This window comes from Lotus japonicus, chromosome 2 (assembly GCF_012489685.1).
Source record: "Lotus japonicus ecotype B-129 chromosome 2, LjGifu_v1.2".
NCBI lineage: Eukaryota > Viridiplantae > Streptophyta > Magnoliopsida > Fabales > Fabaceae > Lotus > Lotus japonicus.
This window is the reverse complement of record NC_080042.1, coordinates 94181681-94193999: the sequence shown is the minus strand read 5'-3', so window position 1 is coordinate 94193999 and position 12319 is coordinate 94181681. Positions and strand designations below refer to the sequence as shown.

General features: G+C 36.5%; 3 protein-coding genes across 4 annotated transcripts; 1 reads left to right on the top strand and 2 right to left on the bottom strand.

Moving 5' to 3' along the window:
* Positions 1-230: 230 nt before the first annotated feature.
* LOC130741315 (aspartic proteinase CDR1-like) lies at positions 231-2084 on the top strand. The gene has a single exon (XM_057594168.1). The coding sequence runs from the start codon at positions 381-383 to the stop codon at positions 1677-1679; it is 1299 nt and encodes a 432-aa protein (XP_057450151.1). The 5' UTR covers positions 231-380; the 3' UTR covers positions 1680-2084.
* On the bottom strand, positions 1918-7910 carry LOC130741314 (uncharacterized). Of its 2 annotated transcripts, XM_057594166.1 has the most exons (5): positions 7747-7910; positions 7170-7421; positions 3130-4202; positions 2368-2919; positions 1918-2273 (listed from the first exon to the last, which is right to left on the bottom strand). In XM_057594166.1, the coding sequence occupies exons 3-5, from the start codon at positions 4108-4110 to the stop codon at positions 2172-2174; spliced, it is 1635 nt and encodes a 544-aa protein (XP_057450149.1). In that variant the 5' UTR covers positions 4111-4202; positions 7170-7421; positions 7747-7910; the 3' UTR covers positions 1918-2171. The 2 variants fall into 2 exon arrangements, with proteins under 2 accessions (XP_057450149.1, XP_057450150.1); XM_057594167.1 differs by lacking the exon at positions 7747-7910 and having other exon boundaries at positions 7170-7517.
* A 1511-nt stretch (positions 7911-9421) lies between these two features.
* LOC130741313 (uncharacterized) lies at positions 9422-12301 on the bottom strand. Its single transcript, XM_057594165.1, has 6 exons — positions 12059-12301; positions 11755-11982; positions 10960-11126; positions 10515-10596; positions 10321-10389; positions 9422-9790 (listed from the first exon to the last, which is right to left on the bottom strand). The coding sequence occupies exons 1-6, from the start codon at positions 12176-12178 to the stop codon at positions 9620-9622; spliced, it is 837 nt and encodes a 278-aa protein (XP_057450148.1). The 5' UTR covers positions 12179-12301; the 3' UTR covers positions 9422-9619.
* Positions 12302-12319: the final 18 nt, after the last annotated feature.

The following is a 12319-nucleotide window of genomic DNA, read 5'->3' as shown; positions in this document are numbered from 1 at the left end:
TATGAAATTTTTGTATTTTTTTTATGAACGGCAATTGTGCAGAACCAATGCAAAAAAAAGGCATCAAAATGGCTCCACGAGTCTGCTCGTGGGAAGAGCATACTTGTTCTATGGAGCTATCCGTTTATGTCCCTGGTGTAGCATTCTCAAGGTTCTCTGCGTAATGTAAGGTCTTTGAACCCTTTGCTTAACTAAAAAGATGGAGAGAAAAATATATAATAACATTCTTTGAATTATTGTAATAGGAATGACTCACATGCTGCTATTATTCAAGTCTTGTGACTAACCTCCACCAACTTCCCCCAACTCACATGCCGTGCCAATATAAATGAGATAAACCAATCCACTTTTTCACATGACTTTATCCCTTGCAAAACTTCATGGCCAACATTCTCTGCTTCTTCCATCTGTGTTTCCTTGTTGTTCTGTACTTGCTCTCATGTCAAACACCAATTGAAGCTCAAGACGCCGGGTTCAGTGTTCAACTAACCCGCCAGAACTCACCCCACTCTCCTTTCTACAAACCAGATAATCTTCATAGACATAAGCTTCCATCATTTCACCAAGTTCCCAAGAAAGCATTTGCTCCAAATGGTCCCTTCAGTACCAGAGTGACATCCAACAATGGTGACTATCTCATGAAGCTCACTCTGGGATCGCCCCCAGTGGACATATATGGTTTGGTGGACACGGGCAGTGACTTGGTTTGGGCACAATGTTCACCTTGTCATGGCTGTTATAAGCAGAAAAGTCCAATGTTTGAGCCCCTGAGTTCCAAAACATTCAATCCCATACCATGTGATTCAGAGCAGTGTGGTTCCCTCTTTAGTCACTCTTGCTCTCCTCAAAAACTGTGTGCCTACAGTTACAGCTATGCAGATTCTTCAGTAACAAAAGGTGTGCTTGCAAGGGAAACAATCACATTCAGTTCACCCACCAATGGTGATGAGCTTGTTGTTGGAGACATTATATTTGGGTGTGGACACAGCAATTCAGGAGCATTCAATGAAAATGACATGGGGGTGATAGGACTGGGTGGGGGTCCTCTGTCACTTGTTTCACAAATGGGTGCCCTTTATGGGAGCAGAAGATTCTCTCAGTGCCTGGTTCCTTTTCATGCTGACTCGCGCACTTCAGGAACAATTAGCTTTGGCGATGCCAGTGATGTTTCAGGTGAAGGAGTAGTCACAACCCCTTTGGTCTCTGAGGAAGGCCAGACACCTTATCTAGTCACACTGGAAGGAATAAGTGTCGGAGACACATTTGTGAGTTTCAATTCTTCAGAAAAGCTTTCCAAAGGGAATATGATGATTGATTCAGGTACACCAGCAACTTATTTACCACAAGAATTTTATGACCGTCTTGTCGAGGAGTTGAAGGTGCAAAGTAGCCTGCTGCCTGTTGATAATGACCCAGATTTGGGTACACAACTTTGCTACAGGAGTGAGACAAATTTGGAAGGACCAATCTTGACTGCACATTTTGAAGGGGCAGATGTGCAATTGATGCCCATACAAACCTTCATTCCACCAAAAGATGGGGTGTTTTGCTTTGCAATGGCTGGCACTGCTGATGGAGACTATATATTTGGCAACTTTGCTCAATCAAACATTTTGATTGGATTTGATTTAGACAGAAAGACTATCTCCTTCAAGCCAACTGATTGCACCAACCCGTAGGCGGCATTATCTTAACAGCAATGCTATATGTTACGAAGAAAAAAATATACCTTCGTATATTTTAACAGCACTGCTATATGTTAACTACCACTTATTTCATTGGTATATCTATCTTTAATTGATGATAAAAATAGTAAAAGTGTTTGAACGTGAGGATCTGAATCAGTCTGGAGATGACACATAGCATTGGCATCAGTTCTAATAATAATAGCAAAAGAAACTTTTGTAGAGGAGAAAATGGGAATATGAAAGGTGAAAATGAATAGTCCTGATTTTGGTGTTAGGAAACTTTTATCTACCATCTGCAAGTACAAGTTTCTACTTTCTACTAAGTCAGCACAAATAAGTAGGAGTTCAAGAAAGCTCAATTCAAGGAAAAAAAAAAAACAAATCCGCGACGAATTAGCTCTTCACTCTAAGGTCAAATCATGTACAAAAAAACCATAAGTGAGTAACCCTAACATGCAATCCCAAAGCCCACCTAATACGGAGTCAGTATACAGAGCTAAAAGCTCCTGTCCCACACTGTCCAACTGAGATTTGGAGGATTTCTTTGTCAGATTGGGTTTGCCTGCAACACAGACGACGCGGTACCTAGGACAACCAAAAACAGTGAAATTTAGAAATGTTATTCGGATGAAAAACGGGTAATACCATCATATGAAATGCTCAGTACAATGAAACATACCAGATGCCAATTCTTGCTCAGAGGCTGCACCACTACCTGGATCTCTCGCGCACTGCGCAGAGGGGGGAAGTGAGGAAAGCAAAAAAATCTCTTTTTGAAGTCATCTTTATCTCTACTCTGAATATATGAACCCCAAGAAACATTACCCTCTCTTCGAGTATCATTCAAGAAGAAGAGGATGGGCTTTTTACAAACAGATTTGTGTGGGTCTCTAGCATCAAAATCAAATTCATTCCTATGACTAATACCATTCCAAGCAGAGAAGGTTCGTTCCGTGCGCTCCAGGTCACGGGGACGAACAATGTTAGGCAGGACTTGGATTGCGTAACCAAGTGCCACCGAGAATGTTAGGTGCCGAGCATGGTCATAACATATTGATCGTTGCAAAAAGCTCCTGGGATCAGCTTTCATGGCCCTTGTGAAAAGTTTCAGGCTATCCAAAGAGCTCAAGCCGGGATAAAAGGGGTTCACAGCTTCAACATGATGAATTGACACAAATGGTGCTATTGGGTGAGAGGATAGAAGACCATGAGCATCACCCCTTATATCCCACTGAAAGATTAAAAGACGAAAAGTTAATCCTGAACCTGATCAATTACAACTTTGGAGCGATGAAACGGCTGGATAATAACCACACAATATCTGAGCAAATTTTGCATTTTTCTAGAAGAAGGAAAGTAATGAACATTTTTTTAAGAATATAAAAAGATTTGACCAAAACAAGATGGAAGTAAGGAAAAAGGACAGGGATCAACACAATACCTGGTGAAAACCATGCTCCCAGGTCATAGGAATGCCAAGTTCAGTTATGCAGGCATGCAGTCGATCATCACTACCATAAAGCTTGGGATACCTCTCAATGCAATCATCAAGAATCTCAGAGAGCGCCTTTGCAAGCGGATGACTTATTGCAATCCCACCACCACCATAGGCCATTGAGTGACTAAAATAAGTATTGGCTGAATGGCTCTCTGAGGGGCTACCTATATAAATCATTTCAGAGGAATCATACTTGCTGAGAACGTCAACTAGGTTATTCACATTGAAGATGGTATCATCATCACAGAGGACAAACCAGCGCACATCTGAGAGGCCAAGGCGAAAGCTCTCTCTGACAATGCGAGAAATCCGGAGGCCAGAAGGGTGGCCTATTGGATTAGTGTAGCGGAAATATGAGATGTCTTCAGAAATCATGATAGGGGGCAATAAATCATCTCCTTGTTCTTTAGCAACTTGTTCCTCTAACCACACATGGCCACGCATGTCATCAGGTCGCCACCACAATCTGACATATTCCTTCCTCTGTCTCCAAAGCTGAGATGATCCTGCTATGCCAAAAACAATATGTTCAAGTGACAAAACTCCCTGTTCAACAACACTGCTAACATTGTGAAGATGATCTTCCATGGCCCCAAATTGAAGAGCAGATGGAGGTGTTACTTTTGAAAGGCGAGGAACGCACTTCTTCCAAGGGAAAATGTGGGGTCTACCTTCCCATTCCTTTAAGCGATGAAAGCAACAGGTAGTTGCATCAGAGAAGACAAGGGAAAGCCAAGCAGTGGTACACAAGAAAAGTGCTGCTATGGCAACAGCCAAGGTACCAGTGCGGCTTTGGCGCCATTGACGTTTTCCAGGTCGACCAGGAGGCAAAGGAGAGAGACGGGAATTCTTCTCATGATTATGATTGGGTGACATAATCGTTTTCATTGTTCGAGTCATCGTCACCATCAGTCTAATGTGCATGTCTGCCTCCCACCACCAGGAGAGAGTACAAAGGCCAAAGGATAAAACGTTACAAATAATTTGTTATACACTCCAACCAAAATTGTTATACCCTACAAAATTAGAAAAATAACAGGAAAATGTTACAAATACATACAGACAACTTCAGGCAAAAGGGGAAAAATGAAAACTAAATGAAATCCAAGCACAGCTTGTAAATAATTTGATAGGTGAAAAACTAGGGAAATCAGAACAGATCATGGAATTAAACTCCAAAATTTGTGTTGATCATCAAATTGCATTTCTCTTAACCTTGTAAAGCATTCATTTTCTATGCAATACATTCAGTAATAGTAGATTCATGAGAAAAATGAACTTTGATCAAATGGATCATGCTGAACTCTTGGTTTCTCATCTTTATTAACCTAATTCTTCTAGTAAGAAGTCTCTTTGAAACTTAGCAAACCCTTCCAGATAGAAACAAAAATTTCAAAAAAGTTTCAATCAGCTTACAGAAGACATAACGTTAAATCCTCATCAAGTACATATAGTCTTATTCTCACTTTTGACCATATTCAGTGATCTTTCTTTTAAAATCAAGTAAACTCCTATAAACAGCAAATGGAATTTAGTTCATCCTTTAGGCTCCATTTGTATAGTTAGAATAATTTGTGGGAGTATTTACAAACAAAAATAGCCTAAAAATGGTTCTATTAGCAAAGTGCTTTATTGCTTGTTTCATTAGAATGATCTTCCTTGCCATAAGTCAATTCATATTTTTTTATCGGACAAAAGAATGAGAACAATAATTTCCAAATAAGACATAGGTTGCAAATATGTCAGTTAAATAGAAAACGTTTATATAGCATTCTTCATACTACTACTTTGACTAGAATCACATATTTTATAGTTGCAAAAAATCATTCAAATGTATGTGCAGCAATTTAACCTTATGTATTAGATCACATAGCATTTTCATCTCTAATATCTTGTGTTATCACCTACCATCTTTTATGAATGCACAACTCTTGATCCACCCCACGTATGGCATAACATACACCCACGTCAACTATATTGAAGTGAGTATCAAATAGAATGTGTGGTTAAGCATTAAGAACTGGGAGACACTTTTTGACCAATGATGATTAGTAATTGTTAAACAATTCATGTGGCAGGTCAACCCAGCATGACACTTACATTGTGTTTGGGAACATGTTTGGAACTAGCTTCAAACTAACATATAACCAAAATCAAAATCATCGAAGATCAATTTTGCAAACTTCAACATAAACACACTTAGAAGTTGATCTTGCCATAAACTACATCCAAAAGAATTACCAAACCAATAAGTTTTAGTTAATAAGTCTGCATGCAGGCAAAATCATCCAAGATCAAGTTTGAAACCGCCCACTCAAACACACTTGCAAATGCCTTCTCCTTCTCTTCCACCTCCTTTGGGTTTTTTTGGGCTACTTTCCCCCTAAAACTAGTATATGAATTTAACTATTCACATATTCTTCTAATAATACAAAAAAATACATCAACATGAAGTTGGAAACTTGAAATAACCACTCTGGGCCATTAAGAAAGTGTTGAGAAGCGATCCGTAAAAAACTAAAGTTCGATTATCAGAAGTAGAATGCCCATTAAAGAAGAACTATTACAGAACATAACACAAACTTACAACAGCAACAACAATAGCAAAGGCCTTTCCCATTATGTGAGATTGGCTACATGGATCATGCAACACAATAACTCCTTGTCATTTATCAAGTTTAAAGATAACTCATTTATTTATAAACTTCTCTTAATTGTTTCACATAGTTTTTCTTGGTCTCCCTCTACCTCTGAATAATTTACTCTCCTCTATCCCCTCCATCTGGTCCACCTTTCTTACCAATGCTTCTATAGGTCTTCTCCTTACATATTCAAACCACCTAAGCTAAGACTTATAATTTTTTCTACAATAGGAGCCACCCCAACTTTCTCTGTAATGATTTGTATTTCTACTCTTATCATGTATAACTGTAAACACTCCTTCAACATAATATTCTCATCTCCACAACTCTTCTTGTTTTCTTGTTGGCTCAACTGCTCAACATTCAACCATATAAACCATTACAGGTCTCATAGTTGTGTGATGAAATTTCTATTAAAAGTTTCTGAAGTACTTTCCTACCACAAATTATACCTAAAGCATTCCTCCATTTTATCTCCCTTTGTCTCCACATCATTTTGTATGATAGACTCAAGGGTACTTAAAACGTTACTTAAGAAAACAAAAAAACTTCAGACCAAACAAAATAGAGAGGATAAAACAAACTCAGTAGACAGAACCAGAAGAAGAAGGAACATAATAAGACAGATGCTAATAGTTTCTTCATTTATAAAAACTTCAGTTTTGAATGTAAACATCTAAAAGCTATACAACAACTGTACCTGACCTAGTTAAGCAACATCAGAGCATAGCTTCCCGATCAAAAGTGAAGGAAAAAACGCCGAAAACAAAAGGGTACCCTATTTATTATGGATTATATTCCAGGTTATATTGATACCCTTAGTTTTTCATGATTAAGGCTTTAACATCTTTTATTTTTATATACTATCAACCAGAGGATCAATAAGGACACATAAATTATTCTGTTAGTTGCTGATTAGTTCTGTTAGGTATTGATTATTCAGTTAGTAAGGAGATATTTGAATCAACTCAATTCATTATATTTTCCATTTACACCTAGTTCTCAATTTTCGACTTCTTTTCGTTTTACTATCCATAAGGAGTACTTTCTACTTTATCAACTAATCAATGTTTTCCTAGAAAGTTAAAAGCTTAAAATCAAAGGTGCAGCTAGCAACATAGAAATCCATCTCAGCCAAATCATATGCATAGATATATGTACATCATCCATTAGTTCCCAAATCAGAAACCCCAAAGTGAAGAGCACGCCACAAACCCCAATGGAAAAATACAGAAACAGTGAGATGCCATGATTGACTTCTTATACAGTTTAGCATTTCATCAAACAAGTGATGGGCAAGGATGCAAAACCAACAGAAAAGGTGGTAGAAAAAGCCATTACCTATCTGAAAAACAGTGACGGAGGAGGTGGTGGTGGTGATGGGATTCGAGTTGGTCCAAGTCAAAACTGCAGCAGTAGCAACAAATGGAGGCTAATCGGTGTTGGGTTGTGGGTACTTCGCCATTGACTTTGCTACATGTTGGAGTCTATGTATGTATGTATGTATGTATGTATGTATGTATGTATGTATGTATGTATGTATCTCAGTATGTATCTGCATCCGAAATGAAATCAGGTGATGATGCAAGGAACCTGCAAATCATGCCAAAATCAAACAATAATTCCAGTCTTCATTAATTAATTCGATGTTGAACGTTTCAACGCGCGAGTCTTCTTCTTCTTCTTCTTCTTCTTCTTCTTCATTAAAATATGATTTTAAATTTAATTTTGAAATCATTTTCTAAAACGAATAATGTTGAAACAAATATTATCTTATTATAATAATTGACAGTTCAGAAATTCGTTTGTTTTTATTGAAAATGATTGAATGAAGGTGTGTTTGAGTTTGACAGTTCAGTTCTGCTTTTGAAATTAAAAAATAATAATAAACAGCGAAGCAAGCATTGATCTAACTTACCTTGTGGTTGTGGCGGTGTCGGATTCTCTTGTTTCTGGTGTGGTGTCTGTTACAGCGAGTGATGCTGTGAACAATCAACAACGAAGAAGAAAGGTTGTGTTTGAAGAGGAATGTTTCAAACAAACAAGTAACCGTTGCTCATCAGTTTGATTTTGACCGACCTTTGCAATCAACCTCAGCAACTTTTCCTAGTTTGAAAAGTATTCCTATGTAGGTTCGAAATAGAAAATCATTCCAATGCCAAATTTTATATAAGTTTTATTTTATTTTATGGTTGATGTAACTTTTTACACATGATTTTAATTGATTTCCATCACATCATAAATGAAAATATTCTAATTTCGTGATTTCACCCTTACTAGGACTAGGACGTAGATGGTCTACCTTTAGAGCACTATAGATTATTTTTAATTTTAAGTTTTTTTAGTTATGCTTGAAACCGGTAGTCATGAAAGTAATTATTCACGCTTATAAAAAAAATAAAAGTAATTATTCACCCTATGGCCAACATATTAAGGCGTAAGAGGTTGGTAAATTAGTTTTTTCCATTCACAATAGTTGGAAATCAAATTCTCAACCACTTAATTATTTGAAATTAAGTATGAAATAATAATATTTCACCTTTTATTTACAAAATGAGTTTTTATTTAATATTAATATTTTAAGCAGTGTAGTTTCTTATTTTATCCCCTAATTATATTCATATTTTTATTTAATAAAAATATAAAAGCTAAAGTAGAATCACATTTGAAACTTTCTCAAAGTTTTTTTTTTAAAAAAAAAAACTAACTATAAATTATAAATATGCTGTTAAAATGATTTTAGATAAAATAATACTAGAAGCGGAGATATATGGATTTGAAAATGACAGACATTCTTAGTTGGGCGGGCCCAAAAAATATGTGGTACACTCATTGCAGCTGGGTCCAAATACACCCAATATTGACCAAAAATATATGCACTTAATGTTGACTACAATGTAAAAGATGCACCTATGGTCATCAAATTAATTAAAACGTTAATCCGCTTCAAACTTGGCTTCTTTTATCAATTTTGAAATGCCTAATTGGTCAAATACGTTTTACATAATCTTATAGTCTTAGTGCAGTTGAATTATGTGTAATAAAAAAATTACCCAACCTCTTTATATCCAATGTTTATCATAAAAACCTCTTCTAATTAAAATTTATATAAAACTCTACATATTTTGTGCCAAGCTGTTTAACGTTTCATATAAGCACCCGCGACGAGAAAAATAGCTATGCCATACTGGGCAAAGAAAAAAATTATAAATACATTATACCTAAATTTAATTATTGATGATCCATTTCAGTCAATAATTAATTTTTGTTCCAATGTTCAAGTGACAAAAGCATCTTTGCTAATTGTAAAATTTTACTCATTTCAAAGAATCCTTCCATTTTTTTTCCAAAAAATTAGGCCCAAAATCCTTCTATTTTTTTCTAAACATTAAGCCCACTTAATATTTTTGTATTAGTTATCAGGGGTGGCAAAGGCGGGCGGGCCAGACTGGGTTGACCCACATTTGAGAAGTGGATTAGGCAATACATGCCGCTCCGCAAGTTGGCATGCAAAAAATACAAGTTGTGGGATAATGCACCCAAAATAGCTTTAAAATATGAAAAATATAATGATCATCAATATCACCATGCAATGCAGTGACAAAGCTATTATATTATAACATGTACCTATGCAAATTGCAAATTTCAGAACAAGTTTAATCTCATACATAAAGCTTCAACTTTCAGTTGAACATTAAGGAGTTTCAGAGATACAAGCACTGAGATTGAGCCAGCTTTAGAGGACAGAAAATCAATAAAACTAGCAGCATGTGATAGGATAAAATGTTTTGTTACTGAAGACCATAAACAAGCAAAGCTCCAACTGCACCAAGACCAGCCACAAGTCCAATGATAACTCCAATAGGAGGCAAGCCCCCTCCTATAGCTCTTCCAGTGTTTACATCATATGGAGAAAACCTCTTCTTAGGTGCTTGACATTGGGGGCAGATGTATGATTCCGGCTGCAACACATAAATAATACGAAGAACGACGAAAGCGATCAGCATTTTCATCAATCCAACTTTAGCAAATATTTATCTATGAAGAACATAAACTCTTCTAGCACATGATTTGAAATTGAAACAGATCTTTTTTCTTTCACTTTTTACTTTTTTGGATTTTGAAGATTTGAAACACAGAACTTATGGCTATCATAAAATCACTCAGCATGCCATCACTCAGCCAGTTTCCATGCACCAAAGAAAGGTAGATATCACATGGAGTTTATTAGCAAAAAAGTAAAACCTATGGGAAAACTGCTGAGAACAATATCAAATAAATTAGTAAAAGGCATTCCATCATATTTTTTTTGTCTCTGCAAAATTTAGACTTTTGAGGGACTAAAATTTCATGACTGTTGTATTTTATAAGAATTAAAAATGAATAAAGTTTTGATAGGGAAGAAAAACATATTTAACTCTTTAAATAAGCCGCTAACAATTGGAGCAACGGAAGAAAAGGGGAGAGGTAAACTTTTCTATGCTATCCTTACCTGCTCCTCAAAAGGTTTCTGTAAGGTGTATATGAATCCACAATCAAGGCAAATGTGAGTAGCTCTAGCCTGCATGGTGGTGGCACTTCATTAATCATTGAACTTCAAAAAATGGCAGCTTTAACCTGGAAGACACATAATTACAAGGAAGAAAGGGGAGGCCGGAATGCAAATCACTTCAAAATGATTCTTGCCTTTTGAGCGTCAGTCAGTTTTCTTCCAAACCGAGGCGGAGCAGGACGCTTTGGGAGCCTTTTAACATCTACCTCAGCTCCTCTTCATGACAATAACATATTTAAGGTGTTAAGTCATGTAAGAATAAATGGCTCAACCATAAGAACATTATAGTGACTTTGCCCTGTGGATCATGTATCATTGAAACAAAGTAACAAACTGATGAACACATTTAGGATTGCTTTTTTATGAACAACTTAATTAAGCACTTATTATCAAAGCGCTTATTCAAAAGCTAATTTGAGAAACTTATTGAAATAATCTCAAAAGTCAACCTGCTAATCTACTATACATTGATAATAGCAAAGCAACCTATGTCAGCAACTAATCTAGTATAGATTGATGCAATTAGGACAGTGGAACAAAGCTTGAAGGTAAAAGCCGATAAAATAAAATTAAGAGAACCTGCTGACAACAAAGTAGACAGAGTCTGGCTTAGCTTGGATTGCGGTTTTAGTGAAGCCAAGCTTATCCGCAGGCCACAATTCATCCCCAAAGAAACTGCTAGTATAAAGGACTTGGTCCCCTGCCTTTAACCCTGCTTTTGCTGCATTTCCCCCACCTTCAACAGCCTAAAGAAGATAATAACTTATTAAGTACCCATGAACAATCCTTATTCAAAAAGTTAAAGTTAAACCATTCCCTTCAAAGTTCCGACTACTAGAACTTACAGCATTGAATAAGTAATAGCACGTTTGGTTCCATGTTTTACATTACTAGAATTGATTTCCCGGTGCCATAGTCAATTTTCGATTGTTTCAATATTTCCTTCCACAATATATTTTAACTCCTAAATCAATTATGCGATGAAGCTACAAATCTTAATTTCTGGGGTGGACAAAATAGTCAATTATTTTTGGGATTTCACACAAAATTACTTTTCTCTTACTGAGTTAAAATCAATTCTAACCAGTTGAATTGAAATGATGTTTGGATGTACCGTAATCAAATCTATAGAATCAATTATACTTTCCACAACAAATAATTACTCATGCGTTAAACATAATCTTAAATAAGATTTTACAACTGAATTCCATCACATTACCCTACAAAACCTACTTTGTCCACAAAGGTATCCAAACATAGATCACATCATTTTAACTCATGTTTACCATAAGTGATTTTAGTAGAATCAATTCTGCTAAATCCAAACACGGTCTTAATTGAATTAGTGAGAAATGGGGAAAGATATATACTGACAGTGATGACAACACCACCAGTAGGCTTTTGGCCTAAGGTGAGGCCAAGTGGCTTGTCAACCTCAGCTTCAATTGTCTTTGAAGCCCCAGCAGTTTTAGCAGTGATCTCAAGTCTCCTTCTTGCAATGGAGGAGGAGGAACCATTCTTGTAATTCTCACCAACACCAAGGAAGGAATCTGAAACACCCCTCTTGGCTTCAACAATGGAGAGACCTTGAAAAGATGTTTTCTGCAGACACAAAATAACAAAACTTCAAAATTCTACTCTGTTCTCTATATATAATAAACAAAGAGTAGAGTAGTACCTGGCAACGAGGAGGAGTGAGTGTTTTAGAAGGTGTTGTGAGGTGAGAGTTTTGAATGGTTCTTCTGGTGGTGAAGGTGGCTGTGCATGAAGAGGAGGAACCTGCTACCACACCTGACATGGTTGGATAGGAATTCACAACCACCAAACAAAATCCTTGATCGTTCTCAATGAAAATGAGGCTGGACAAAATACTTTTTATTTTTTATTTTTTCAAAAGAAAGATAAATATTTGTCTAGTGGTGTGGTGGAGATGAAGACA

Bases quoted from the DNA above. Each gene is read 5' to 3' on its own strand.
- LOC130741315 (XM_057594168.1), top strand. From the start codon at position 381: ATGGCCAACATTCTCTGCTTCTTCCATCTGTGTTTCCTTGTTGTTCTG.
- LOC130741314 (XM_057594166.1), bottom strand. From the start codon at position 4,110: ATGCACATTAGACTGATGGTGACGATGACTCGAACAATGAAAACGATT. The intron at 2,920-3,129 runs GTATTGTGTTGA...TTAATCTTTCAG, and splicing joins GGGAGCATGGTTTTCACCAG to TGGGATATAAGGGGTGATGC. The intron at 2,274-2,367 runs GTATGTTTCATT...TGGTTGTCCTAG, and splicing joins TGAGCAAGAATTGGCATCTG to GTACCGCGTCGTCTGTGTTG.
- LOC130741313 (XM_057594165.1), bottom strand. From the start codon at position 12,178: ATGTCAGGTGTGGTAGCAGGTTCCTCCTCTTCATGCACAGCCACCTTC. The intron at 11,983-12,058 runs GTACTACTCTAC...TTGTGTCTGCAG, and splicing joins TCACTCCTCCTCGTTGCCAG to AAAACATCTTTTCAAGGTCT. The intron at 10,390-10,514 runs GCAAGAATCATT...ACCACCATGCAG, and splicing joins AACTGACTGACGCTCAAAAG to GCTAGAGCTACTCACATTTG.